This window comes from Solea senegalensis, linkage group LG4 (assembly GCF_019176455.1).
Source record: "Solea senegalensis isolate Sse05_10M linkage group LG4, IFAPA_SoseM_1, whole genome shotgun sequence".
Classification (NCBI taxonomy): domain Eukaryota; kingdom Metazoa; phylum Chordata; class Actinopteri; order Pleuronectiformes; family Soleidae; genus Solea; species Solea senegalensis.
In genome coordinates, this window is record NC_058024.1 from 23,922,344 (window position 1) to 23,936,260 (window position 13,917).

Below are 13,917 nucleotides of genomic sequence, written 5' to 3' on the forward strand. Positions count from 1 at the left end.
TTCTCTCTCTCCCTCATTGTCACACAAACACCAGCTTTCTCAAAACTCCACTCATGGACTCCCTCATGGTCAGAGCTAGGAAGAACACTTGTCCTGGAGAGACTGGGATCAGGCAGCAGATGAAATCCACCTAGAGCTAAATCGAAAAAAGCCACAGACTACTGACGTGAAGCTATGTTTGTCAGGTACTCTTTACCAATGCCTTTTCCCTTAAGGTCACAAGCAGGGTTTCTCTTTGTTTGTCTGTGCTCTCTGTTTATAAATGTGTGACATTCCTGTGATGTTTATCTTGAATGGGAAACAGGAGGGTAGACTCGCAGCTTTGAGACAGCCACGCTTTTGCTTGTACTTGGTGCTTGTAGCTGTGATACAGTAAGTAGGCCAAAGGTTATGGTGTCTGTGCTGCAGCTATTTCCCTTGTGAACTCACTGGCTGATCTGTGATTATGGCTGCACAAAGACAAGTGCTTATTTCTCATGTGCAAATGTTGCTCCAGATAAAGAAAGAAAAACAGATCATTATTAGGGAGAGAGATATACTGTGATCTATTTGTAAAACATTAATGAATGAGCTCCACTGTGACTGAGAAGTTGTTTTAAAAAGAGAATCATTGCATTCCTGTACTGTTTTATTTAATAGCTGAATTATACATTTCCAAAGTATTTTAATTCTCTGTATCTTAAATCCGAGAAAAAATATTCACCAGTGGCAGCCAAAAAACACAAACCAGCAGCAGATTACACCGACAAATATTCCATCCACTGCTTTGTGTTGCTTTTCAACGTGTTGTCACATGCAGGGATTGAAGATCAAAATATGGTGTTGACCAAATTTTCTCCCAGCACCAAGGATTTTGCGGTTCAAACAAAATGAGTTGGTATGGATACAATTTGTTAGTGTAAATAAGAAGTTCTGCGAGCCACAAACCAGACACAATATTTTCCAATGTTATTGTAAAAGCTGGATAGTGGCGGTGGAAGGGTAACTGTGTATGTGGCAGTCACCTGGTCCTTGTCCCCTTTGGTCTAGATTGATAAAATTGTTTTATGTGTTTCTCTCACTTGACTGGCCCCATTCACCTTTTTTATCTTAAGTGCCACATTTGGTTTGATTTGTGACCAGGGACACTTTTAAAACGTGACATTCGCGTCAGTTTCAGCTGAAATGTTTTTATAATTGCTATAGCATTGGATGTGACAGCAGAGTGACAATCCTGCAAGTGTGGTTGTAAACTTGTATTATATAACATTGTTGGATAGACTGAGTCAGGTTGTGTAATATCTCTAACAATGATAGAAAGTTATAATTTGACATCCAACATCTGCAGAGAGCCAGTCACTGTGGAAAAAAACCAGCAGTGATACAGGACGCAAAACACAAAACATCAAAGTTTGAACAGGAGTCAAACCAGCAGCTTCAGTTATGACATACACATTCTGACACCAGAATGCAGGAATCCAATCAATCCGCATTCCATATATGTGATGAGACTTTTTCCTCATTATAGAGCATCACCCGACGTCCTCTTTGCTGCTATCACAATAGTGGAGCAATCACTACAGCTCTGGATCCCAAATAAGCTTTTTCTAATTAGATGCAGCAAAGTTTTGTTTTGGCCACACGGTGGTGTAGTGGTTAGCACTCTCGCCTTGCAGCAAGAAGACCCAGGTTCGAGCCCCGGTTGGAACAAGGGCCTTTCTGCATTGAGTTTGCATGTTCTCCCCGTGTGTGCGTGGGTTCTCTCCGGGTTCTCCGGCTTCCTCCCACAGTCCAAAAACATGCATTGTGGGGATTAGGTAAATTGGACACTCTAAATTGACCGTGAGAGTGAATGGTTGTTTGTCTCTAGTTGTGTGTGGCCCTGCGATGGACTGGCGAACTGTCCAGGGTGTACCCCGCCTATCGCCCGATTTGTTTTCCATACGGTCATTCCAACAGAACAAACTTGTTTATTTAAAAACCACCAATCAACTAACTTTACAGCCAATTACATATCATAATTTTAACCCATGTCTGTTAATATGTGATGAATAAGATGCATTTAAACTGTGTCTAACCTCACATCTCTATTGCACAGTTCTGTCCAAATAGGTGATGTCCTTTTAGGAGATCAGGCCGAAGATAATCTGAACGAATAAGCACAACTATATACAGCTGTGGTTCAGAGTGTTCCCGGCTAATTCCCTGACTAGATGCCAAACACCACAGGGAGGCGTTTCTCTCGAGAACGGAGGCCTCCATCAACAGCCATAGTCAGTTTAAATCTCTCTCAAATGCCTCCAAGGAATTCCTGAAATGCCTCCGACCTCGAATGACATCAGTCACCTCTCTTCTGCCAAAAAATAGAATTTCTAGAGAGGAAAAATCAACAACACAAGAAGTAAAGTCCACAGTGACCAAGGAATAAATATGCTGGTGAATTTCCAAAACTCATCCAGGGCACGAACTGACACGTGAAAGAACAGTTTAGGTACTTCGCCGTGAAGTCGTACAATATTGACATAATCATCAACACTGACTTTGACTCTGAGATAGGTAGGTAAGACCTTTGGCTTTGTCAAAGGTAAGCCTTTTGAACAGTACTGTATTTGACAATGTGCAAAGCAGAAGCTATAGGTACAGAGTGACTCAGAAGCAGAAGCTATAGGAACAGAGTGACTCAGAGTCTTTATTGTCATTGCACAAAAAGTACAACAAAATTGTTTCATGCCGTTTCTACCACATGCTTATAGACGAGAAATGTATCAGTGATACTTTCATGTCAATCATCCATTCATCTTCTACCGCTTTATCCTCCACATGAGGGTCAAAAGGGGTCGCCAGTGTATCACAGGGCCACATCGAGACCCCAAAATCTGCATGCTTTTGGACCCGGAGAGAACCCACGCACACATGGGGAGAACATGCAAACAGCTGCTCAAGCCAAAACAGCCAAAATATTAAAACGAGTTAAATTATAAAAGAGTTAGTGCATGTTTCTTCTCGACAAGTCTGCTGTGATGAAGTAATAAATGTGCTGATGAATTTTCGAAACTCCTCCCGGCAGAAGGTACGGGGCATGAACTAACATGTGAGAGAACATGCCAACTCCATGCAGAAACTTTGCTCTTGTTCTGACCAAGTTGGTGAACACGGGTCTTCTTGCTGCAAAAGAAACAGCTTCTCTAGTAGGTCCCTCTACTCGATGATCACCAAGATACTTTCAGTTTGATTGTTTCTTTTCAGTAATATAGTGACACATATGTTCCAGTCCAGTTTCTCCACTCCCACGTTGTGCTGCAGAACAAGAGCAACACTGGAGAAAGAATGACAAGCTTGTGCGAGGCAGCAATGACCTGCTGACCTCATGAAACAAGACAGCTGGAATTGTCCAAAATGGGACTCGATAGATATCCGAAAATACAAAGAATGTACAGTTTGCTTCGGCAAAGTGACCTGGAGAAGTCTCTTGGAAGAAAGTTAAAAAGTCTTCTGTGCTTAAACTCTAAACAATAACCTGTCGTCCTGTTAATCTTTCTCTCGTTGCAGTGAGATGGATAAGACCCAAGGTCCAATGGTCCCGTTTAAGGTGGACACGGCCCATCCGGGCACCCTGAGTCGAGGACAGTGGTCCAGCAAAATCGAATTTCTCTTGGCCGTTGCAGGACAAATCATTGGCCTGGGAAACGTGTGGAGGTTTCCTTATCTGTGCTACAAAAATGGTGGAGGTGAGTGAGCGCTACGGGTGTAGCTTGGAGAGTTGTGCTGACCCAAACCAGCATAATAGTGGACACGACACAATCTAGTCAGAAACCAGAATTGGAATGGGTTAAAAGCCCATGGTCTGAGGGAATTAAAGAATAAATGTCTAATTTCTTATGATTTTTTTCTCCAACTGACTGGCAGAGAGAATACGACTCAATTTGAATTGCCAAACTGCAGTCTCTGATTTCTACATCAAGAGGCACGGGTCCTTGGTTCACAAGAAGAATTTAAAACAGAAACTGGAAACCCTCTTGTGTGGTGTGACTGATGCTAAAAGTGTTCAACCTACAAACAACACATGTGTTTGTCCATTTCCATAGGCGTGTTCTTCATCCCTTATATACTCTTCTTTTTTACCTGTGGCATCCCCCTGTTTCTGCTGGAGACGTCTCTTGGCCAATACACCAAACAAGGAGGTATCACCTGCTGGAGGAAAATTTGCCCCCTGTTTGAAGGTAAACATTAAAATGTATGTTAAAAACAATAGGTCTGTTTAAGACTACTACTTAAATACAGCGTGTTTTATTACATGATTATTATTTAAGTAACTACACTAAGTAACTTTTATGGTTTCCAAATAATCTGACACAATCTGCATCACTCAGGTGCTGTTGTTATTGAAAGACTTGTTTGTTTGTTTGTTTGTTTGTTTGTTCTTCAGGGATAGGATATGGCAGTCAGATAGTTGTTTTGTACTCCAGTATCTATTACATCATCATACTGGCCTGGGCTTTCTTTTACCTCTTCTCCGCCTTTAATTCTGAACTTCCCTGGGCAAGTTGCAGAAACTACTGGAACACAGGTATGTGTACGCACTGCTACCAAAAACCTGTTAAATCCTCAGTTTTTCCACCAGTGGGAATTTAATTTACATTTAATTTACTCCCAGGGAGTAAATTAAATTTACTCCCAGGGAGTAAATTAAACTAAAATTAAAAGTAAGTAAAACCAAACGTTGCAAAGCCTGAGTTTCTATCTCCAATCAGCGTCAGTGGGAATGTAAGACAAGTGCAAGCATGCTCACTTTTTCTAGTGATATTACGTCCACGGTGCCACAACTCACACAGTTGATGTAGGGATGGGGGGAAAAAAAAGACCACAGGACAATCACTTGCAATGGGAATGGTGTTATTTGCCTTTAGCAGCTTCACCCAGCTTTAAAATAAAAAAATTAGTGTGAAAGAGGAAGTGTAAAGTCTGACTGCATGCACAAGAAAACAGAACAGTATTCTGTCAGCACACATCAACAGAGCCAATAGGACAATCATCATAAAATTGGCTGATCAAATTACATTCAGTGGTCATGTGATGGACTGTTTTAATCCTTTGATTTGAGCGGCTGTGTTTTTAGATCTGAGGTGCAAAGTCCAGTTCTACTTAATTTATTATTGCCATCAATTAACTCGTTCCTATTCGATCCCTTATCCTTTGAGGATTGTGAGTTTAGGGGTGAGCCAATAAGATACAATACAGATAAACAAAAGAAAAACATAAACCCTTAATATCACATGAATGCTTTCACCAAGCACAGCCTATTCAGGGAGACATGCACCACGAACATCATGTAATCATAGCGCGAGTGAGGGCAACACGTTTGTCATGCTGCAGTGATCATATCAGCTGTAATATAATGATATAAATTATTTTATTTTATTTTAAATTTCTTAATTTTATTGAATAGCTGGTTATTACCATGCAGTAATTGCATCAGCACAGATGTGTTATTAATAGCTTAGTATACTTGTGTAAAAAAAATATGTGAAATGACACTAATGGACTTACATAACCACATCTGTAGATACTCAAGTATACAGTATGGTGGCATCAGTACTTGTATCTGGCACAAATAAGTCATATCATGAGATCCATGGTCATGAGGGGGGCTTGAGCCAAACCCAGCTGGCATTTGGCAGAAGGTTGTGTACACCCTGGACAGATCATCTGTCCATGACAGGGCCAAACACCCATTTCCACACCACACGTTCGCACTTGCATGTCTGTGAGTGAAAGTCATAGTTAGATTAGCATACACACACACACACACACACACACACACATAAATATATATATATGTATATATATATATATATACATATATATACATATGTATATGTGTGTGTGTATGTATGCTAATCTATGTATGCTAATCTAACTATGACTAACTATATATATGTATGTATATATATATATATACACATATATATATATATGTGTATATATATATATATATATATATATATATATATACACACACATATATATATATATACACACACACATATATATATATATATATACATATATAAATAGTTAGGTGTGTTTATATTGTGTACTTGAATGTATTATTTAAAATATCCCATTTCATTGCAACAGAGACCTGTATGGAGTTTGGTAGAGATACTGGTCTTCACAATGTGACTGTGCCTGAAAATGCAACATCACCAGTGAGAGAGTTTTGGGAGTGAGTTTGAAAAGTTGAAAACCAAAACCTATATTGTGTGTGTGTGTGTTAGATTCATGTAAGAACTAACCACTGAAAATGTACTCTGCAGGAGAAGAGTTTTGAATATCACGGGAAGTGTCGATGAGTTAGGCAGTATACGGTGGGAGTTGGCCTTGTGTCTTCTGCTGTCCTGGGTTATCTGTTACTTTTGCGTGTGGAAAGGAGTGAAGTCTACCGGAAAGGTATGAAGACCCTTTTTTGATTGGTGTATGCAACATCTCAAAGAACTGTTAAAAGATCATATCACAACACCTCTGTCGCTACAATGTAATCCCAGATTGAGAACATGAATAAAAGTAAGGTATAACTTTTAAAGCTCAGCATGATGATTAGGAAAGTGCCACATTGAGGTTCTGGAACCAGAAATTCATAGATGTCACCTGAAACCAGGCGCCTAATGAACGATACCAGCTGTTACTCACACTAGTGTCCGCCAATTTGTCACTTTTCATCTAAAAGGGAACATAATGTGCTATATTGACATCATGTGTTACTGAAGAAGACCTAAGACTAACTAATGAGACCACTGACTTCTCAGAAAAATGTTTACTGACATTATAAATCAAGTGTCCTACAGACATCCGTTCAAGAGTGAGGCGCCCTCTGGTGGCTGTTCAATAAACTCAGACTTCCTAGTTGGTACAAGCAAACACGAAGACTACATCCACTTTTTATGTATATGGTTTTGCTTAATAACATGATATGTATTATTCGTGTATGTATTCCACAGCTGATTCACATGGGAGTGACAGATTGCATTGACCATATCCTGATAACACAACCACATATTCACATGTGGTGTCGTTCCTCCGCAGGTTGTCTACTTCACTGCGACATTTCCATACGTGATGATGGTGGCACTGCTTATTCGTGGAGTCACGTTGCCTGGGGCCATAGATGGGATCAAGTTCTACCTCTACCCAGATCCATCCCGCCTCACAGATCCACAGGTATTTATGAACATCTATCACAACAGATGAGTGCAGTAAAGGTCCAGTGTGTAAGAATTGGTGACCTGACCAGCTCTCCGGTTAAAGGGTTAGAGCGTAGAGTATAGCTTAAAGGGATCTTAACACAATAAAGATCCTAAGGTTGCTGACATCTGAGCGCCTATCCCAGACCTACACTGAAAAGCCTAGGAGTATAACACAGCATCACTGTGCTTGTGCCCATTTTTCCATAATTTTCCTTGAAATTATTGTAGTAACCACACGTTGAATTTGACGTGCAACTTCTCAGCTTTCAGAAACCATTGGAATTTTTCCAATAGCATACAAACGTGTCGTCTGCGATACACTCAATGTTAAAGGATTAATAAAAATGCCACAGGGAATTAAATTCAAAAAGGATAAATGAAAAATCCCTAATGTTGAATTTAGAACAGGAAATGGAGAGAGACACATCACTTGAGTCACATGAGTGTTGCTCATTGTTCCAGTATTGAGCTAATGTCCATATTGCGAAACAGTTAGTGATATTTCTTTCACTTTAGATGTTTGTTTTGTGAAGCCTTTATTTATTTATGTATTGATAATCCCTAATGTCAAGCTACTTGCTTAAGGTTAAGGGATTAAACTAGTCAAGTAGTGCTGCCTTAAAATGGGATGGAGTATACTGTGTTCACAAGAGGCCCACGTTTGAATGCCCCGTTATGATTTATGACATAATTTGCTGACATGTTCATAAATGGTAGATTTTGAAACACAACGAGGTCTCCTTCTCTCTGTCCGTGTGACTGTGGAATAGCACTGATACAAGTTGTTCAGTGCCTTCAATGCACTTCCTTAGTGAGATTAACGAGACGTTCTATGAAAGCAATTACGTCATGATAATCTTTACAGGTTTTATCACTTTTTAATTTGCTTGTCGCTTCTAACCAGAGGCTACTGTTTTGTGTCTGACAGACACCACCTTAGATTTATGTAATTGTAATACTGAATCATTTAGGATCGTAGACCATGCTTGTTGTTATTATTTAGCATGTAATACATGTTATTACATAAACCATGGTTTCTCAAACTGTTCTACACCAACTATCATCCACCTACAATGCTGTCATGAACTCCCTAAAAGGGCCAACAGCCACACAAGAGCAGACTTCACACTTTGGGCGATTTCACACCAGAGCTGTTTGGTCCGCTTTGTTTGGGCTCATCCGAACTCTGGTGCGGACCAAACAGGCAAACTTGTGAATCTATTCACACTGTTTGACAGTGTCAGCATTCATTTACAGTACAGGTGGCTGTTTGGATGGAGTTGACAATAATGAAAGTCATTAGCAAAAGTGTTCATGAGGTAATTGTGTTCTAGTTAATAATTCAACTCTAATTGTGCGTGGACATAAACTGTTTCTGTCTTGTAGGTGTGGATGGATGCTGGCACGCAGATATTTTATTCCTACGCTATTTGCATTGGATGTCTAACCGCTCTTGGCAGTTATAATAGATACGACAATAACTGCTACAAGTAAGTTTGATGTAACACCCCGACACTCACTTAAGAAACATATATGTGTATGTACACATTAAAGAATGTTTTTTGTTTGTTTGTTTCTTGTTTCTTTTAGAGATTGTGTGTACTTGTGCCTTCTGAACAGCGGGACAAGTTTTGTAGCAGGCTTTGCCATCTTCTCTGCACTTGGATTCATGGCATATGAGCAAAACACGCACATATCAAAAGTGGCAGAGTCAGGTAATTAAAAGTGAAATTGTGCATCTAGATTGGAATTAGTAAAATACCTTGTTCTCAGCAGCAGATAGAGTGAATAACCAGATGTCCATTGTTTCTTTTGACGGCAGGTCCTGGTTTAGCATTCATTGCCTACCCTCGAGCAGTTGCCATGATGCCTCTTCCTCAGCTCTGGGCAATCTTTTTTTTCGTCATGATCATCCTCCTGGGGCTGGACAGTGAGGTACATTTATAGTGTTTAGCAGTGAAACTAATGGCAACAATACATTTCTTTCTCTATTGAATACACTGTCAATAAAGAATAATACACTTTTGTCAAGCCAGCTACAGGTTGTCTGTCTCAATTTCTACAAATTTAGTACCATGGTTCACTTGACAAGTTTAGTAAAACAAAAAGCAACGGCTATGATCATAATCTGAAGGATAAAAATAGGTTTCTTGCACAAATTTGTGCCATTTATGCTCGGGCCCTAATGAAATAAAACAAAATCCTAATTCTATAGAGATAAAATTGCAATAATAAGAAATAACATTTTCCTCCTCATGTGTTTTAGGGCAGGTGCAATATTCATCTTTCTGTTTGACCAAAACTTCACACCACAGATAATGTCTCTGTAGAGACAAAACGTGTATGATTGATTTGATTGTTTCCCATTGGTTTTCAGGAATGAATACAATTAGAATAGAGAACCACATGTTACATGCAAGGGATATTTTGATTTTGGAAAGTAGAATCAGGTTCAAATGAAGACAATTTTGAAAGGAGTATCCTGCGAAAACATTGAATATTTCACCTGCACTTCCTGTCGTGTGGCTAATGTTTCCTCTGATTCGTTCATGTATTTTAATCGAATGTCTATGTAGTCGTTACATAATCACAGTAACCTGTGAAGTGAAGGTGCAGTTGTAACTTTGAGATCTGTGTTTCAGTTTGTAGGTCTGGAAGCGCTTGCAACAGCAATCTCTGACATGAATCCCGGCTTCTTCCATGTCGGTCATAGACGCAAACTTCTTCTGCTTGCTATCAGCGTCGTCAGTTTCTTCATTGGCCTTGTGATGGTTACGGAAGTATGATCAGAATTAAATGTCACATCATTTATTATAACTATATGTTCTTATACTGAGGCGAGTTACAACAGATGGGTAACTTATCTCCTGTCCAACAGGGGGGGCTTTACATCTTTCAGCTATTCGACTACTACGCCTGCAGCGGCATGACTCTGCTTCTCTTTGCCATACTACAGTCAGTCAGTATTGGATGGGTGTATGGTGAGTTGACAAACGCACAATGTGCACATCTTTACAGCAAACCTGATTTACCTCACCTTTGTTTTTACATCTGCTTACAGGTGCAGACCGGTTTTATGACAACATAGAAGACATGATTGGCTACAAGCCTTTACCCCTGATTAAGTACTGCTTAAAATATGCCACACCAATTGTCTGCTTGGTGAGTTACAGTAATAGAGAATGTATATTTCTCGGTATATCAGTCAGGTGCTCAGTTTAGTTAACCTTACAACAGTGCCACAGGTGCACTCATGGTAAATGTGCAGTGGAAATAATACACAACTCCTTATCCTCTTATCCTATGACTATGACGGAGTTTACGCAACTTATTTTTGTTAAGGATCACGAAAAAGTGATTTTTGAAAAAAAAAAAATTGAAAACTTTTATTCAAAATTTTCAAAAAAAATCTGGTCTACAAAGCTGTAAAAACCTCTTTAAAATGTGACAACACAGCTCAAATAACACCTAAATGAATAAGTACATGTCAAACTTCGTAAATACTGATGCGTCAAAAAGTTATTGCGTATTTCGCGCATTTCTGGAGCTGACACTCAGCCATCTTGTCCCCCACACACACACACACACACACACACCCTATGGCCTCTGCCCTTTACAATGGTGTATGCCAAAGCAGTTTAGGACAAAGCATTACAGAGATACACGCCAGAGAATACAGACAACAGAGAGTCGTTCGCCGAACAACAACTGTAAAATCGCGCTTACCTTTGATGTTTCTCCGTGAAAAATGAATCTTTCACTGCAAACAACACACTTCCGGGTTAGACTGACTCCCTGTGTTCAAATCAAGCGCTCCCTGGCGTCTCTAGGTGACGTCATCACGTTTTTAGAAGCATTATCCTATCCTTGGGCAGCAACCAGCCGCGTCACATCCGCGCGCTCGGTTGCCTCTCATTGGCGAACGAAGCTGTCAATCAAAATTCGGAGACGACAGCGTCCTTCTATTGGCTTTAAGGAAGCCAATGAGATGTCGTTCATTCATGTAGGCTGTTCTTTCGCTGAGATACGGGACTGAGAAGCGAGACAAGTCTCAATCAAGCCAGCTGGTGTTTTAAAGTCATGAACTTTGAAACAATGCCAGAAATTGTTTTATTGAACATTAATAGATATATTAAAGTGAAGAAAGCAGTTAAATACATGGTTTAAATCCGAATTGCAGAGAATGTGACAAATGAGTCCTCGCCTGTAATTTTTGCACTAAAATCACAAGTTTGTTCTGCTCCACTTGAGCAAAGTCAAACTTTGCAGAGATTATGTTCACAGGCTTTACTTTGATGTGAGTGAGTTTAGAGCTTATTCTCCATTATTCCAGAAAGTTATTCATCTTTTTTTTGGGGGGGGGGAGGTTTCAGGCGAAGCTGAATTATTTTAAAGCATGAAATATGCATTCAGAGAGTAGTGATATAAAGAAGCAACAAATTACACCATTTTTATTTTATTTTTGTTCATAAAAAACAACCCAAGTAAACTTTGAACTGTGACATATTTACTGCAATATAGGCACTCTATATTGCACATCCTTGTAGCCTCTGTATATACTGTATATTCAAACATAGTAATGGGAAAATAAACAGCCAAAATGCTCTGTGTTCAAGGGTTTAAGAGGAATATCATCATTGTGTATCTTTAATATTTAGCTGATGGCTACACAAACAAATGATGTAGCCATTTTTTTAAAACATAAAAAAATGCATTGTTTCTGCATTGCAGTATTGAGCTAATTTACATATTGCATAACAGTTATTATTTATCAATAATCCCTAACATCACAAACAACTGTTAAGCTTCTCTTTAAAGGTTTAAAAGGATTAAACTAGTCAAGTAGTGCTGGCTTAAAACTGTTTACTGTGTATACAAGAAGCTCACATTTGCTGATATTTTCATAAACACTGGAGGACACAGGGATCATTTTTTTAATGGGTGATAAGTTAATACATGTCAAAATGAAATCGTTTTATTATCTTTTATTTTGTTTTTGTTACTTTTTTTTTACATACTGCCAATCTGAACAGCTTTTTCCCTCACGATTATTTTTCAGGGAACATTTATTTTCTCCTTAATCAAATACACTCCCTTGAAGTTCAACAACACGATTGAGTACCCGTGGTGGGGTTACGCTCTCGGCTGGTGGTTCACTCTCTCCTCCACGCTCATGGTTCCCATCTGGATGCTGTACAAGCTGAGCAACACTCCGGGTTCGCTGTATCAGGTGAGATCGTGTGGTTTCTGTATTTCACTTTGGTTGTATTTTTCTAATTAGGTAAATTGGACACTCTAAATTAACCGTGGGAGTGAGTGTGAGAGTGGATATTTGTGGCCAGCTGTGATGGACTGGCGACCCATATGTGGAGGATAAAGCGGTAGAAATTAGATGGATGGATGGATTTATCTATTTTTTTTTTTTTTTTAAACAAACAATATTCTTCTTTCTCAGAGGATCTCCATCTTGTGTACTCCGGCTGAAGACCTTCCTATCCCCAACCTAGAGAAAAAAACAGCCGAGCAGTTCGACTTGACCCTGTCTCCTGACAGCATAGTGACCTAAATGGAGCAGCTTCCGATGACACTTTTGACACACAAGGAGAGTCTTCCCCTCTTCTTCCCAATGCAAGACAAAAGCAAGACAAACCTCTCTACCTGCCATCTCTCAGTCCCAACAGTGTCCGTCTGCAACCTGCAAAACCATAACAGTCACCACTGAGTCGTGCCTTCTCGACCGACGGCGTTTGTCGCCTTGATGCCAATTTCAAACATTTTTCAGTGGGCACTGATGTGATGTTATTGCCATACTGGACCACGTGAGACTGACCTGTAAATCTATGCAAGGGAAACAGAGAAACTTGTTCCACATGTTCTCATTTATCTCCTTCTGAACATCAGCAGTTAGTCTATAGTCACTGCTTGGCACAGAATAGATATGTTTGCATAGGCTTACGTAAAAATGGAATTACTTAGACCGCAGCAAATAATGAACATGGCATTGTAACGCGTTGTAACAACTCACAGTTGTCAAGTATGGACGGAGATTCCCAGTTGTTTTCTGTATTAATTTAAACATTCAAATGTGCTCATGCTGTTCTAGTGCCTTATAGAACATTATGGCAGTAATGTTGGCTGGCTAACATTAGTATCGTCCTACAATCCATTATGTACAGTGCATTTCTTCCTTTAGTCAGAGTAACATTGGCTTCACAGTCAACGTGTGGACTCAAGTATAATTATGACTGTATGACAAAGAGTACATTTATACAAGTGTTAAAATGATTATTTTCAGCATTAACCTTGTCAAATTCTAGTTTTATACATGAAACTCATTTATTAAGTTTGGTTGTCATTTTTTTTTATATATATAAAGTACTGTATGTCCTTGAAGATTGTGCCAGTAGGTATACATTATACATGTATAACACATACAGAAGAGAGTTTTCAAAATATGTTGAAATGACATGGTCACAAATCAAAATTGTGTAATAATAATCATTTTTTTCAATTTCACCCCATTTCGGGGTCCTCGACAATGATGAGACAAACAAACACACATATCTGGTTTTTATGATTTTTTTTTTATTTTGTTTTTAAATCTTTGTTAAATAATAATGAAAAATGGGGTGAATACACTGTCAACAAATAAATAGGTGAAACCTTTAGTGAGTTTCATGTTGTATAATTTGTG

The 13,917-nt window shown here is 39.2% G+C and overlaps 1 protein-coding gene across 1 annotated transcript; it reads left to right on the forward strand.

The window, feature by feature from the left end:
• Positions 1–13,891, forward strand: LOC122768068 (sodium- and chloride-dependent GABA transporter 2-like). Its single transcript, XM_044023762.1, has 15 exons — positions 1–185; positions 3,529–3,707; positions 4,065–4,199; positions 4,406–4,546; positions 6,118–6,205; positions 6,297–6,429; positions 7,063–7,197; positions 8,610–8,713; positions 8,814–8,938; positions 9,046–9,158; positions 9,866–10,003; positions 10,102–10,204; positions 10,285–10,385; positions 12,283–12,453; positions 12,679–13,891. The coding sequence occupies exons 1-15, from the start codon at positions 175–177 to the stop codon at positions 12,787–12,789; spliced, it is 1,788 nt and encodes a 595-aa protein (XP_043879697.1). The 5' UTR covers positions 1–174; the 3' UTR covers positions 12,790–13,891.
• The last annotated feature ends 26 nt before the right edge of the window (positions 13,892–13,917 follow it).